Below are 12,843 nucleotides of genomic sequence, written 5' to 3'. Positions count from 1 at the left end.
ACTGTAGAATCAACCATACATGACTCTACAGCTATCTGTGGCTTGACCCAGAGATCTGGTCAGTGATCTTTTCAATTTCAGGGACTCTAAGTGTGTTTTGAGAATCTGTTCAACATGTTCAGCACTCGGGGACCCTCTCTTTAACAAAACGATCAGACCACCAGGTAGTAGGATTCCCAAGTGCGTGCATGGCTTCTAGACCTTTCTTAGCACACGTTTTCTGAGTGACTCCTGTCTTCCATGGCTGAGCAAGGGTCTGACAGCTCCCCCTCCCCGTCAAGAGCCCCCTCTGCTGCCCAGGCTGCCCCTGCACTTTAAAATGTCTCAGGTGTAGGCGGAGATGGGACAGGTCCAAGATCACACGTATCTGCTGACGTAAGAATTACGGCTAAATACCTCTGACTCTCAAGGCCACAGCAAAACTGGCATCAGTGGGTGACGACTTGCATAAGAGCAGATGTTAAGTCAAGGACTAGCTAAGACTAGAAGATGAGAAAAGGACTCTCAGGTCTTGAATACTCAACCCAAAGTGGCCTCTTAGTCACACTCAGTAAGGCCTGTCTGTGGTGAGGGGTCAGGGTCTTTGGCTTTATTATGAATTCATACTTTCTTAGAAGCTCTTCTTTAGATGACATCAGTCAGCATGTTACCCTCCATTACAGTTACAGAAAAAGACAGGGAATTCTGGCTGCACCCCTCTGTGGAGGGGAGGAAGCGTGGGCCACACTACGGAGATGACAGCCCGAAGCGCTCTGCTGTCCTGAGTCAGATGCAGGTGACGGGCATCCTGCCTCCCTGTGCAGTCTCTGCACAGAACTTTATGTACCAGTCACCATACAAGTGCAGTCTTCAAGACAGCCTGCAGCAGAGAGGATGTCGCCCAAGGAAGCCACACCCATTCATCAAATAGTCTTCGTCCTCCACGTAGCTCTAAGTCTTCTGTCTCACAGCACAGAGAGCAAAGGCAGCATCCAGGCATTTTTTGTTCTTCCTCAACAAACTACCGCTTAGAAACTGCAGTGGTCAAACTTGATTTTTACTCAAAGTACTTTTATTATTGGGAAAGGTTTCCAGTGGCCAGGGATATCAGTCCTGCAGGCTGTCAGAACCATGCTCTAGAGGCGGCCAAATTCCTCCTCCTCTGCCTTCCATCCCTCCACCGCGGGTCACATGCTGACTGCATCTTTGGACACTTGAAAATGCAAAGTTGGGTGAGAGCACTGCATACCACCTGGCAACGCCCCCAGGCCTGCGGGGTACGCAAATGCAGGCCGGGGTCCAGATGAGGGGAAGACATCAAGGGGAGTCGGAAACAGACCCTGAGAATAAGCAGGCATGAGAATCACACAGGCAAGCAAACAAGCGAACCCAAGTGGGCCCCGGGATCCTGCTGTCCGTCTTCCTCCTGGGACTGGCTGTGCCCCGTGGAGGGCTGCTCAGGACATGTCCTGGGTGACGAGGAGCAGGCATGTTCCACTCAACCCATGTCTCCTGCCTGGCGCAGGGAGAGGGACACACCGAAAATCAGCTGATCTGAAAACACCTTCCTGTGCTTTGCTCCCCTGGTCAAAGGCGGCCATGGACAAGGACGGGAGCTGTTAGTTAACCACGTCGTAGTAGTAATTGCGCAGCCGTGGTTCCACCTGCGCGAACCCGGGCCTGTTCTCCACCCTGGAAAGGGAAGAGGTGAATTACTGTTTGTGGACGTGCTTGTGAGAACGCGCTCATCCCTGGTGGGGCCCTCACACCCACAGAGCAAAGCGGCTGCGCCCCTGCTGGCTTGCTCCAAGGACTACGGCTCACAGCGTGACCCCGCACCAGCCCCGGGGACCCCGGAAGGCTGTGAGACAGAGAGTGTCAGCCCGTCCCAGGCCGACACAACCTAAATCTGCATTTTAACATGCTCTCGGTCATTTCTTTCTGTTTTCCTCTCCCTCCTCCTCTATTCTCCCCAGAAAAAATAGATACATAAGTAACATGCTCTTCAGGTGATGTGTGTCCACCTTAAAGTTGGACAAGTTTTGCGCTGGAACTCGGAACCTTTTAGCCCCAGGCGCAGAGGCTGCGTCGCTGGGATTCTAGCAAGACAGAAGGTGTGTGAAAATACTTAACGTACTGCAGACATATACAATGTTTGACTCAATCTTGTTCACAGAAGAAATAGGAACACAACTTTAACTCTTTCCTCCCCACATTTTAACTGATGGCTCTAGGCTATCCGAAAATAGACCATTGACATGGGTTCTTATTAAAACCAAAACCTGGGCTGGGTGCAGTGGCGCACGCCTGTAGTCTTAGCGCTTTGGGAGGCTGAGGCAGGAGGATCGCTTGAGCCCAGGAGTTTGAGGTTGCTGTGAGCTAGGCTGACGCCACAGCACTCTAACCCGGGTGACAGAGTGAGACTCTGTCTCAAAAACAAAACAAAACAAAACCACCAAACCTGTCGTGGCAGAAGCAAAGACTCAGACCTTGTCTATTATACGCCTTAACATAGCAACGCCTTCCTGTCACTGTTGCCAAGTAAGATATTGATGTAAGTAAACTATGAGTAAAACCTTTAACAATTTGCAATCTCTAAACAAATATTTACAGATGTCTGTTTTCTCTAAAATGGACATATTGTATGGATCAATTGGAAAGAAGTATTAAAACACCAAGAATATATTCTCATTTAGCAGTTATTTTTCTTATTTTGCAAGATTTTTTGGATATATTGCAAATGGGCAAGGTTGCCTAATAAGTGAAATAGAATGTGAGGTGGCACTGTAGGAAACTGTCCATGTATTCCATGTCCAAAATGGCTATGCAAACGTTTTGACCCACAGCAACTGCGATTTTGTACGGTTCAACCCAGATGCAGGAGAACAGCCGTAGAACACGCACGAGGACCAAGAATTACTCATCATTACAAGAGCAGAGTGGCTTCTACAGAACCAAAGCAGTTGGTTTTGTCAAATCGTATCAAAATTCATGGTTTCACCTACAGCTTTCACGAGCAAGCAAAACCATGATAAAACTGCTCAAATCCATCAGCACAGTCAGCCGTCTATGGTCACGTCTGGGGACACAGGCCTTCCAGGGCTCCACTGTGGGGCCATGACTCCGGGAGGGATGTGGCGGCTGAGCCCAGGGGCAGGAGCACACATGCTCAGATGCTTTGTCTAAACACAAGTAGTCTGATGAGGTTCGCTGAATTATTAATAAAAAGAAAGATTTCTTAGAGCATGGCCAACAAGGAGAATTCCGAAGCACCAGGGGGGTGGGGGGAGGTCTCAGAATCCCAGGTGGCATCGGGAGCATTTATTTGGAATATCCCTCAACTTTCAGATGCTCCAGCAATGTCAGCTGTAATCTGAGAGTGCACCCGACTCTGCAAGTGTTACATCTGTGGCCAGGATAAGAGCTCCTCCTATCACAGACCGTGCTGTTTCTGAGCCGCACGGGCTCTGTGCGCACACATCAGTGCCAGAGGTCTGGAGATGGACAAACAGGCCACTGAGCCTGTGCAAAGGACTCACCCCTAATCCTCAGGTGTGATGCATTTTCCTTCCCTGCTGAGCTGCCCTGAACATTACCTGGGTACGATGTCAGGTGTACTTTAAAAGTATGACCAGCACCTGGGATCCACTAGGCAAAATACATGATGGCAGCCAGGGTAGACCCATACCACCGCTGAAATGACTGGGTGGCTTCCAGAGAAGTGCAACCTTGGTCAATCCATCTGTGAGCTGGCCAAAGGGAATCCGGACAGTGCAACACCCGGCTACTGAGCACTTCTGCCATCCTCCGTTGCCAAAGATGGCATGCCGCCCCCGACTCTCAGGAACACCTTTTCACTTTGCCCGCCCTCACCCCATCCCCACCAATGTTGTCTGCACTGGAATTTAGCCACTTGGATTAGGGTAATTATCTAAACTCATTCTTCAGACTCTAAAGCACGCAAGTGCATGGGCCTGGAAGTGAGGTCTCTCAAAGCCGAGCCAGTCCCCCCATTGTTTAGCAGGGAGCACATTCCTAACTCTTGAAAAGATAGAAGTTGCGCTTCTTTTTAATGCCCAGCTATCTCCAGAGCATTTGGACAAGGTGCGGGAAGCGCTGGGTACTCACTCATATGTCCAGCACAGGGTCATCAGCTCGTACATCTCTCTGGGACAGCCCGGGGGGCATCCCATCCGCTCTCCTTTCTCTAACATAGCAGTGACTTCACTTCCCTTCATCCCCTGAAACACACAGGCTACACGTGAGCTTTTCAAAGAAAGAGTTAGCCAAATGACAAAGCAACCCCCGCCCCAAGACCCAAAGGTGTGCAGGTGTACGTAGAAAAGCAGGCCCCTGTCAAAGGACAATGAACGGCTCAGAGAGGGCGCTCCGATTCCGTGATTTCCAGGTCCCTGGAAAGACAGTCAGGGCTACTCTGTCCTAACGGCCACACAAAGACGCAAAGCAGGACACAAAGCAGGAGTGGCTCACTCGGTATGGCTTCTGCCCGTAGGAAAATGCTTCCCACATTAACACGCCGAAGCTCCAGACGTCACTCTTGCTGGAGAACTTGAAGTAGTTGATGCACTCCGGGGCGTACCACTTCACTGGCCACTTCCCGTGCGTCTGGGCCTGCGGGCAAGCGATGGAGACGCTCCTTTAGGAATCAACCACGCACAGCCGGGCTCACAGCAGCATTATGCCCAACGGCAAAAATGTGGGCCCAACCGGAGGATAAACGAGAGGATAAAGAAATGCGGTCTACGCAGACAGTGGGTATCATTCAGCCTCAGAAAGGAAGCAATTCTGCTACAGCACAAGTGAACTTTGAGGACGTTACGCCAAGTGAAATAAGCCAGTCACAGAACCGCAAATCCTGTGCGAATCCATCTATATGAGATACTAAGATAGTCAAATTAATGAGACAGAAAATAGAGCTGTGGTTTCCAGGGGCCGGGGAGAGAGCAGGATGGGGAGTTAGTGTTTAATGGGTGTGGAGTTTTAGTTTTGCAAGATGAAAATAGTCTGAGCTTTGGTTGTACAACAACGTGAATGTGCTTAACACTACTAAACTGTGCACTTAAACGTGATTAAGATGGTCAATTTCATGTTATGTGTATTTTACCAAATCTTAAAAAAAAAAAAATCATGCCCCACAAATGCTGTATGTATATGTGTGTGAGTGGTCTGAATTTTTAAAAGTACTACTAAATCTTAAAATCTTATATACTCTTTTTAAGATTTCAATATATATTTAAGACTCAGGTCAAACAACTTGCATTTTTAAGCCTTTTCCTGTCACCTCTGACTGTGGCCCTTCATGGCGCATATGAGAGTCCAGCATGAACACTACCTCACGGTCATGCTTCAGTAACAGCCTGTTCATAAGTATATTTAACTCTCCTGTGTATTTGTCCATAGTTTCAAGCCAAGGCTAATTATTTTGCAATAGACTATTTGCTGGTGTCATTTTAAAAATGATTTAAACTTTCTAATATCCTAATTTCAAAAAGCAAGTGGTAGTAAAAGAATCAAAACTATGCATAGCAAAACTCTTCCCTTCGGGTTTGGGATTTGGGGGGCATAGGGTTGAGTATTGTCACCTCCTGTCGATGTCACCCCTCAACCTGGGAGAAGTCCCTCGGGGTGGAGGGGCTTTGTGATTTCAGTGAAAATTAATTTCATGGCACTGCAGGGGGCACCTAAGGTGCCCTAACACTTCTCCTCTAAATGACACAACAGGTCATACTTCTGGTCAATTATGTTGTGCATGATTTTTAGATTTTGATTTCAGAAGTTGTAACAATATAGTATCTAAAGCTTCCCCTGAATTTTTTTTTTTTTTTTTGAGACAGAGTCTCACTATGTTGCCCGGGCTAGAGTGCCGTGGCGTCAGCCTAGCTCACAGCAACCTCAAACTCCTGGGCTCAAGCGATCCTCCTGCCTCAGCCTCCCGAGTAGCTGGGACTACAGGCATGCGCCACCATGCCCGGCTAATTTTTTCTATATATTTTTAACTGTCCAATTAATTTCTTTCTATTTTTGGTAGAGACGGGGTCTCGCTCTTGCTCAGGCTGGTTTCGAACTCCTGAGCTCAAACGATCCACCCGCCTCGGCCTCCCAGAGTGCTAGGATTACAGGCATGAGCCACCGCGCCCGGCCCCCCTGAATTTTAAACTGACAAAAAGGTAAATCTTTGACAAATACTAAATACACTGAAAACTTAGTCTCTTTCTACCAGCAACTCCAGCTCCTCCTCCCCAGAGGCGACCACCTCAGATAGTTTTCCTGTACCCTTCCAGAACAACCTAGATATATGCATAAATAGGAAATATACACTTTTTTGGTAATAAAACTAAGGGCCTTTTGCACTTTCCTATTTCTCTACTTAAGCTTGTGCTGTGGACACATTTCTAGGTCAGCACGTGGAAATAAAGTCACTTTTAAAGGAGTGGCACCGTGCACTTCGCATGAATCTGCTACGACTGATGGAACCAGACTCCTGCCGAGAGGCCGTCGGGCAGTCTCTGGGCTTTTGCTATCGCAGATCACACTAGAGCATGGCACTGAATGCGTGTTTGTTCTCGCAGGGCACTGCCCATCGCGGGGCGCTTGTGTTGGCTGTGCTGCCGTACGAGTCCGCGCTGCCACGCACAGCTCTCCAAGAGCTGCGGCCCATTGGCTTTTGTGGCTCACACTTCTCTTTGCTCTTGTTTCACTCTTTATTCTTTTCCATTTCACACTGCTTTGTTTTCGTGAAGAAATCTCCCATGTCCCTGTCTTTTCAACAATGTTTGGTCTCTTCGTGCTGCGTCTGACATGGTTTTTATTTACGTAGTGGTCTTTTTTTTCTCCTTCATTTATTTTCAGAGATTTTCTGGTTTACTTTTCAACCGTATGCTGTTTAATATCTGTGGCAGTTTTAAAATTGGCCCCCAAGTTCTTTGACACTCCTCCTCTGACAGGGTGGGGGTCTACCTACCCACCTCCTTTAAATCTAGGTGGGCCGTGGCTGCTCTGACCAATAGGATAAGGTGGCAGTGACCCCGACACCGTTTCTGAGCCCAGGCCTTATGAGCCTGGAGGCCCCACTTCCTGCTCCTTGGGTAGCTTGCTCTCAGGATACAGTCGCCATGCTGTGCGGCAGCCCAGGGGCCACAGGGAAAGGCCACGTGTAGCCCCATCCCCCAATTCCCTGCCCCCCTCCCCCGCCTCGCAAGTCACCGTGCGAGCAGAGATGCACCATCTCCACCACGTCCTGCCGGAAGAGCAGGACCTCAAGTAAACAGATGCTTGGTGGTGTTCTGATGCGCTACATTTGGGGTGATCTGTTACGTAGCGGTAGAGAAAGCATCCACATTTCGTCTTCTCCTTCTCCTCTTTGCGTCCTTGTTTCAGACAGGGTGCCTTGTCTTCTCTCCGCAATAATGGCCGTGAAGTGCACGTGGCGTCCCAGCAGGCTTCCTTTCCCAGCGTGGCCGGGGCTCCAGCGAGGCTGCATGAACAGACTGCCTTGCTCCATTTCCCTGCAGTCCCTGCGTGGCTCGGCTCGTACTGATGCCTTTCTCGTGGTGCGGTCCTCCCTCAAGGGGGTTCCTTCTGGGGCGGCTGCTGTATGCAGAGTGGGCCAGGAGGGCTGTGGGGGCAGCACCCAGTCAGCCTGCACTCCACTTCTCCCCTGTGGCCGCAGGAGCTCTGCTGTCCCCGTCACATGCCGGGACCTGCACACTGCCTCTCAGAGGAAGGGTGAGTGGGAAGGTATTGTCACCTGGGGGGGGCATCTCCAACTACTGCCAGGTGTGGAACTCGGGCCCCCATCTTGCCATCCACTAATTAGACATTCAGGGTTTGTCACCTATTTCTGAGCACCCTGAACATTACCAGAGACCTGCCGAGTTGTCAGTCTGCCCTTGGCACCCTCTTCAACTCACGGGCCCCGATCCCATCACGCTTTCCAGTTGGCCAACACAGACCCTTCGTGTGCACCGTGCTTGAGTTCATATGAAGCTGGGGCTTTCTTATCTTTTTTCCCCTTCCTTTAGTTGGTTCGGGTCATTCGAGGGTAAGAGAAGGCAAAGTCACATCAGCAAGTGGGGTTGGTCACTGTGACATTATTTTTCAGGAGGTCCGTACCTTGCACCCAGGACTGATTTCCATTTTACATTTTGCTGGAAGTCCATTCTTAATTTCCCATAATTTCTGCCCTAACAAACTAAGGGGCATATTTCTTTTCTGGCCCCATTCACATAACTACCCTGATCTTTGCTTTCCAGAATTGCATTTCTTTGTTGACACTTCAATTCCCCTGGATACCAGTTAAGCCAATAGAACAATTTCCACATATTTATTGAAAATATGTGGCACCTAATCTTGTAGCTGGAAGAAGATGATGAATTCTTTGATGGTTCTCATCTTCATTTTCTAACTTTTACATGTGTAGATAGGTGTCCACTAAAAGGTTATTTTGGAATAGACCCAAACCATATGCTGTAACAGTGTTCCACAAAATGTTATTAGATGTTCTATTGGAAAAGGATTACATGATGAATAAGGTTTGAGAAATTCGGTGGAGAAAAATGCTGCTGAGATTCACAATGTTGAACAGCATGAAAGGGCTCAGGGAAACCCTGCGGGAATCATCTGCCCAATCTCTATTTTCCAAAGTAATTTAACAAAGGAATCCCATTCTTTTTTCAAAATGAACCATAAATTAATACCTTGACTTCCTATCGTTCCAGGAAACATAATTTGGAGTCTACTCTTCTGAGTATATCTCAAGGTGTGATAGATATATTGGGATATTTACATTTATTAAACAATAGAATCAAAGCTTAATAAGAACCTTTTTTACATAGTTATTTTTAACTAGTGAAATTGCTTCTTAAAACCCTACCATAATAAAATAAAAGAAGACATACATTTGCCTTCATTTTCCTAGCTGCTGCTCTGAATACTAAGTTGTGCCTACCTTGTAGTAGCTTTCATCAGCACGAAGTGCTTTGGAAAGTCCAAAATCGCTGATCTTGGCATAATGTTGAGTAACTAGCAATACATTTCTTGCAGCCAGATCTCTGTGCACAAAGTTGCACTCTTCCAAATATTTCATTCCCATGGAAACCTGGTGGACCAGCTCTATGATGTTCTTATCCTTGACGTGCCTGAAAGTCACAATGGTGTTATTAGCTATAGCAGACAGTGGTCCATTTTACAGCAGCCACACTCATAAAGACAGAAGACGAATCCATGCATTCCACATTCTTAAACATCAGGAATCGCAAGTGGTGACAAATAATCTTGTTAGTGTGTAAATGCTCAAGACAGAACACCGTTCAGCATTCAATGGGATGGATTTTCCTGGCGTGCTTTCAATCGCACAAAAGGCAGCAAAGTCGAGTGCTCAGACCCAGCTCACGGACAGCCAAGCACCAGCTCAAATCCCTGTTCCAATATCAGGCAGGTCACAAAATCAACCCTGAGTCTCAATTTCTTACTCGTAAAGTAGGGGTAACAACATCTCCCTTCTGGAGACATCATCTCAGTACAAACATAGTACGGCAAATGGGGCAAGCTAGTGGGTGGCTGTTGTTCTGTCCTATTCCACGCGAGCTCCCATCTCAGCAATGGTTTTAGATGACCACGATGTCACTACTTCCTCGATGGATGGAATCAAATAACAGTAACTGATATTTTTATAGTAGAAGTCATGGGAACTTAGACGTCAGCCCAACGTATAAGACATAGCTGCTATCCCTTGGAAAATGTTTATTTTAAATGTTTGTTTAAAAACAGAGTGTCCTTCCTGGTGAGGGGAGATTTCTTGTTGAGACATTCTGAGGCTGATTCCATTGCTGCACCAATACAGAGTGAGTAAAGGAAGAGAAGAAAGACAAAATTGTCAAATTAGAATTTTTCTCTGAGCAACAAGAGCTAAAGGAGCTGGAGCCAAAGATTATGTCTCCCTTCCTCCTCTCTCAAGGTCCCTGAGCGGGACCGACGTGGGAAGGCAGGAGGCAAGAAGGCTTCAGTGGAGTCAGGCTGTCCCACCCATCAGGAAGGGCGCCCTGTCCCTCAGGGTGTGGCTTCTGTGCCTCCTGGGGCACCGCACGATACCTGTTCTGCTGCAGATACTTGTTGAGGGGACCGAGTTCCGCCATCTCCATGACCAGCATCCAGGACTCGGCCTCGCATATCCCGATCATGCGCACGATGTACGGGTTGTCCAGCTGTTGCATGACGTTGGCTTCTGCTAACAGTTCATCTTTGAGAGCAGGGTCATTGGCCTCGTTCTTCAGTATTTTCACAGCCACTGTTTTCACAACTCTGCAAAAGAAATCACAATACACAAGAAACTTTCCCCAACAGCTCACTTCTAGATAACCCTCTTCTGTGAAGCCTAATCCCTGTGCAGAACAGTCCCGTGGAAGTAAGTGTGGCAGCATGAAAATGTGTCTGCAGAAGCCTGAGCCAGGTGACTGGCCTTCCAACCGCATTCTCTCACTTCACAGACAGCAAGAGCAAGTCCCCCTTACTTTAAAAGAATGGTGGAGAATAGTGTTGGCAAATGCCTCAACCAAGCAAAAGCCCTCACTGTGGAATATGTAAGTAATTTTCGAATAAACCTCATCAACTACCACAGACAGGGATTCCTGTGACGTCCTGTGGTTTACCCTCTCAGAGCATGTGTAATGAGTATGAATATAAATTCTTTTAATATAAGTTGAAAGTAAATTTTGGGTATAGAATTTAAAAGTGTACATTTAACTTTAATAATAATACATTCTAAAAGCACACATTCAAATACATTTAAAAGCTAAACAACTCTGTGGAGAGAAACCTGAAGATGTTGCAGAAGACCTAAGTTAAGTGGAGCATGGGCCATGGCTCTCGGCCGGAAGACTCAATATTGTCATGACATCATTTTGCCCCAAATTGACCCAGACAGCCTCTCCTATCCCGAAACCCTTGAGTTGAAATTATGTATCCACGGTCACATCTATGTTAATTTACATATTTAAGATATTTAAAATTAAATATCACAAACTTTCACAAACCAAGAAAATTTAGGCCTTAATATGTGAAAATTTGTATTCACTTTCCAAAATGACTATGATGTACATACGTATATTTTAAAATAAGCACCACGGCTAATTGGATCGTGTGTGTGCATGCGTGTGTACACACACACTCACAAATGCAAAGGGAAGAGGCAGCCCAGGAAGCAAGAGTTCTTCGGATATACTTTTGTCTATATTTTTGACCCTTGAATCATATAAAGTACCCATGCATGAAAAAGATTTTTGACAAAATCCCTTAAATTGAAAATAGCATGAAACAACTAAACCTAACCACATTCGTATTAGTATCACACCAATTCAAAGAGAGGGTATATTTCAAAGGACTTTAGAAATGGGTATTCTCACCATACATTCTATGCGGGATGCCTTCCAAAGACCAAATGAATGTAAAGATATTTTAGGAATTTAGCAATTTTAACTAATATACATTGTCATTGGAAATCATAGAATAAAGCCAATAAATAATTATACTAATGATATTTGGAATCGAGAATTTTCTGGGTAAGAAGAATGAGACACAATTGTAAAATCAAAGAAATATGTGAAAGCACTATTGTTATCACTGAATGATTTCATTTTAAATAATACATATGTATTGCGTATAAAGATCTAAAAAATATATATACTATGGTTAGTTAACAGTGGTAGTGTTTGGGTGATACAAATACGTCTTTTCTTCTTAGGTTTCTGCTTGTTTTACTTCCTAATTTTTTTTCTTTTTTTGAGACAGAGTCTCACTCTGTCACCCCAGGTAGAGTGCAGTGGTGTCGTCCCAGCTCACTGCTACCTCAGACTCCTGGGCTCAAGCAGTCCTCCTGCCTCAGCCTCCTGAGTAGCTGGGACTACAGGCGTACACTACCACGCCTGGCTAATTTTTTTCTACTTTTAGTAGAGATGGGGTCTTTCTCTTGCTCAGGCTGGTCTCGAACTCCTTGGCTCAAGCAATCCTGCCGCCTCCGCCTCCCAGAGCGCTGGGATTACAGGCATGAGCCACCGCACCCCTGGCTTCTATTTCCTAACTTTCTATAAGGTTTATGTATTACATCTAAACTCACAGAAGTTATTAGATTCACAGTTAATATACATAATGGATGTTCTCATTATAATTGTACCAGAAATTGATGAAAACTAGAATGTTAATCACAAAGGGCTCCGCCACGCCAGGTTACATTCTGTGTTTGGGACTAACGTACTCTCAGCCGTTTCTGGCCGTGAGCTTGTGCAAGGGTGAGCGTGGCACAGACTTACTTTTTCATTTGGTAGTAGCCCTTTTTCACAGTCCCAAAGTTACCAGAGCCCAGCTCTTTGTCTTCCAGCGTCAGCAGGTTTCTGTCCAGGTAAACCTCCTTGGGCCTGATCTCCTCAGGGTCGGCGTAGGGACTCTCGTACACCTCCGTGTCCATGGGCAGGGCTTCCCTCTGGGGGCCTGCAATGCAGTCAGGAAACACACAGCCCGGGCTGGACCCCTCGGGAGGATCTGTCCTTCCAAGAGCATGATCTCTGCGGAAGCGTGAGCTCAGAGTCGTGCCAGTATTACGGGGGATGAGAAGTGCTGGGGAGGCTGCCGCTAGTTATTGTGAGGGGGTTGGTGAGAGGCCATTTCACTCCACAGCCCTGCCACTGCTCATGGGCTGCGACGTGTGCCACCCGCCACCAGAGTCACTACAGCTGATCCTTGCTGCGCTGCAATCACAGCGGGGGCGGGGCGGGGTGAGTGAGCCACCCTACCAACCTCCCGTGCATACAAGTGAGTGAGCCACCCTACCAACCTCCCGTGCATACAAGTGAG

The 12,843-nt window shown here is 47.0% G+C and overlaps 1 protein-coding gene across 2 annotated transcripts in view; it reads right to left on the bottom strand.

Moving 5' to 3' along the window:
* Positions 1-585: 585 nt before the first annotated feature.
* Positions 586-12,843, bottom strand: part of SYK (spleen tyrosine kinase) — an 88,328-nt gene continuing 76,070 nt past the window's right edge. For both annotated transcript variants that reach the window (XM_012653578.1, XM_012653577.1), the window contains exons 9-14: positions 12,303-12,480; positions 10,090-10,299; positions 8,948-9,137; positions 4,471-4,611; positions 4,108-4,220; positions 586-1,671 (exon numbers count right to left, since the gene is read on the bottom strand). In XM_012653578.1, the coding sequence (XP_012509032.1) occupies positions 1,599-1,671; positions 4,108-4,220; positions 4,471-4,611; positions 8,948-9,137; positions 10,090-10,299; positions 12,303-12,480 (905 nt within the window). In that variant the 3' untranslated portion in view covers positions 586-1,598. The remainder of the gene's footprint in view (positions 1,672-4,107; positions 4,221-4,470; positions 4,612-8,947; positions 9,138-10,089; positions 10,300-12,302; positions 12,481-12,843) is intronic.

The sequence above is a fragment of the Propithecus coquereli genome, unplaced genomic scaffold, assembly GCF_000956105.1.
Source record: "Propithecus coquereli isolate 6110/MARCELLA unplaced genomic scaffold, Pcoq_1.0 Scaffold423, whole genome shotgun sequence".
Classification (NCBI taxonomy): domain Eukaryota; kingdom Metazoa; phylum Chordata; class Mammalia; order Primates; family Indriidae; genus Propithecus; species Propithecus coquereli.
This window is presented reverse-complemented; position numbering and strand designations above follow the sequence as displayed.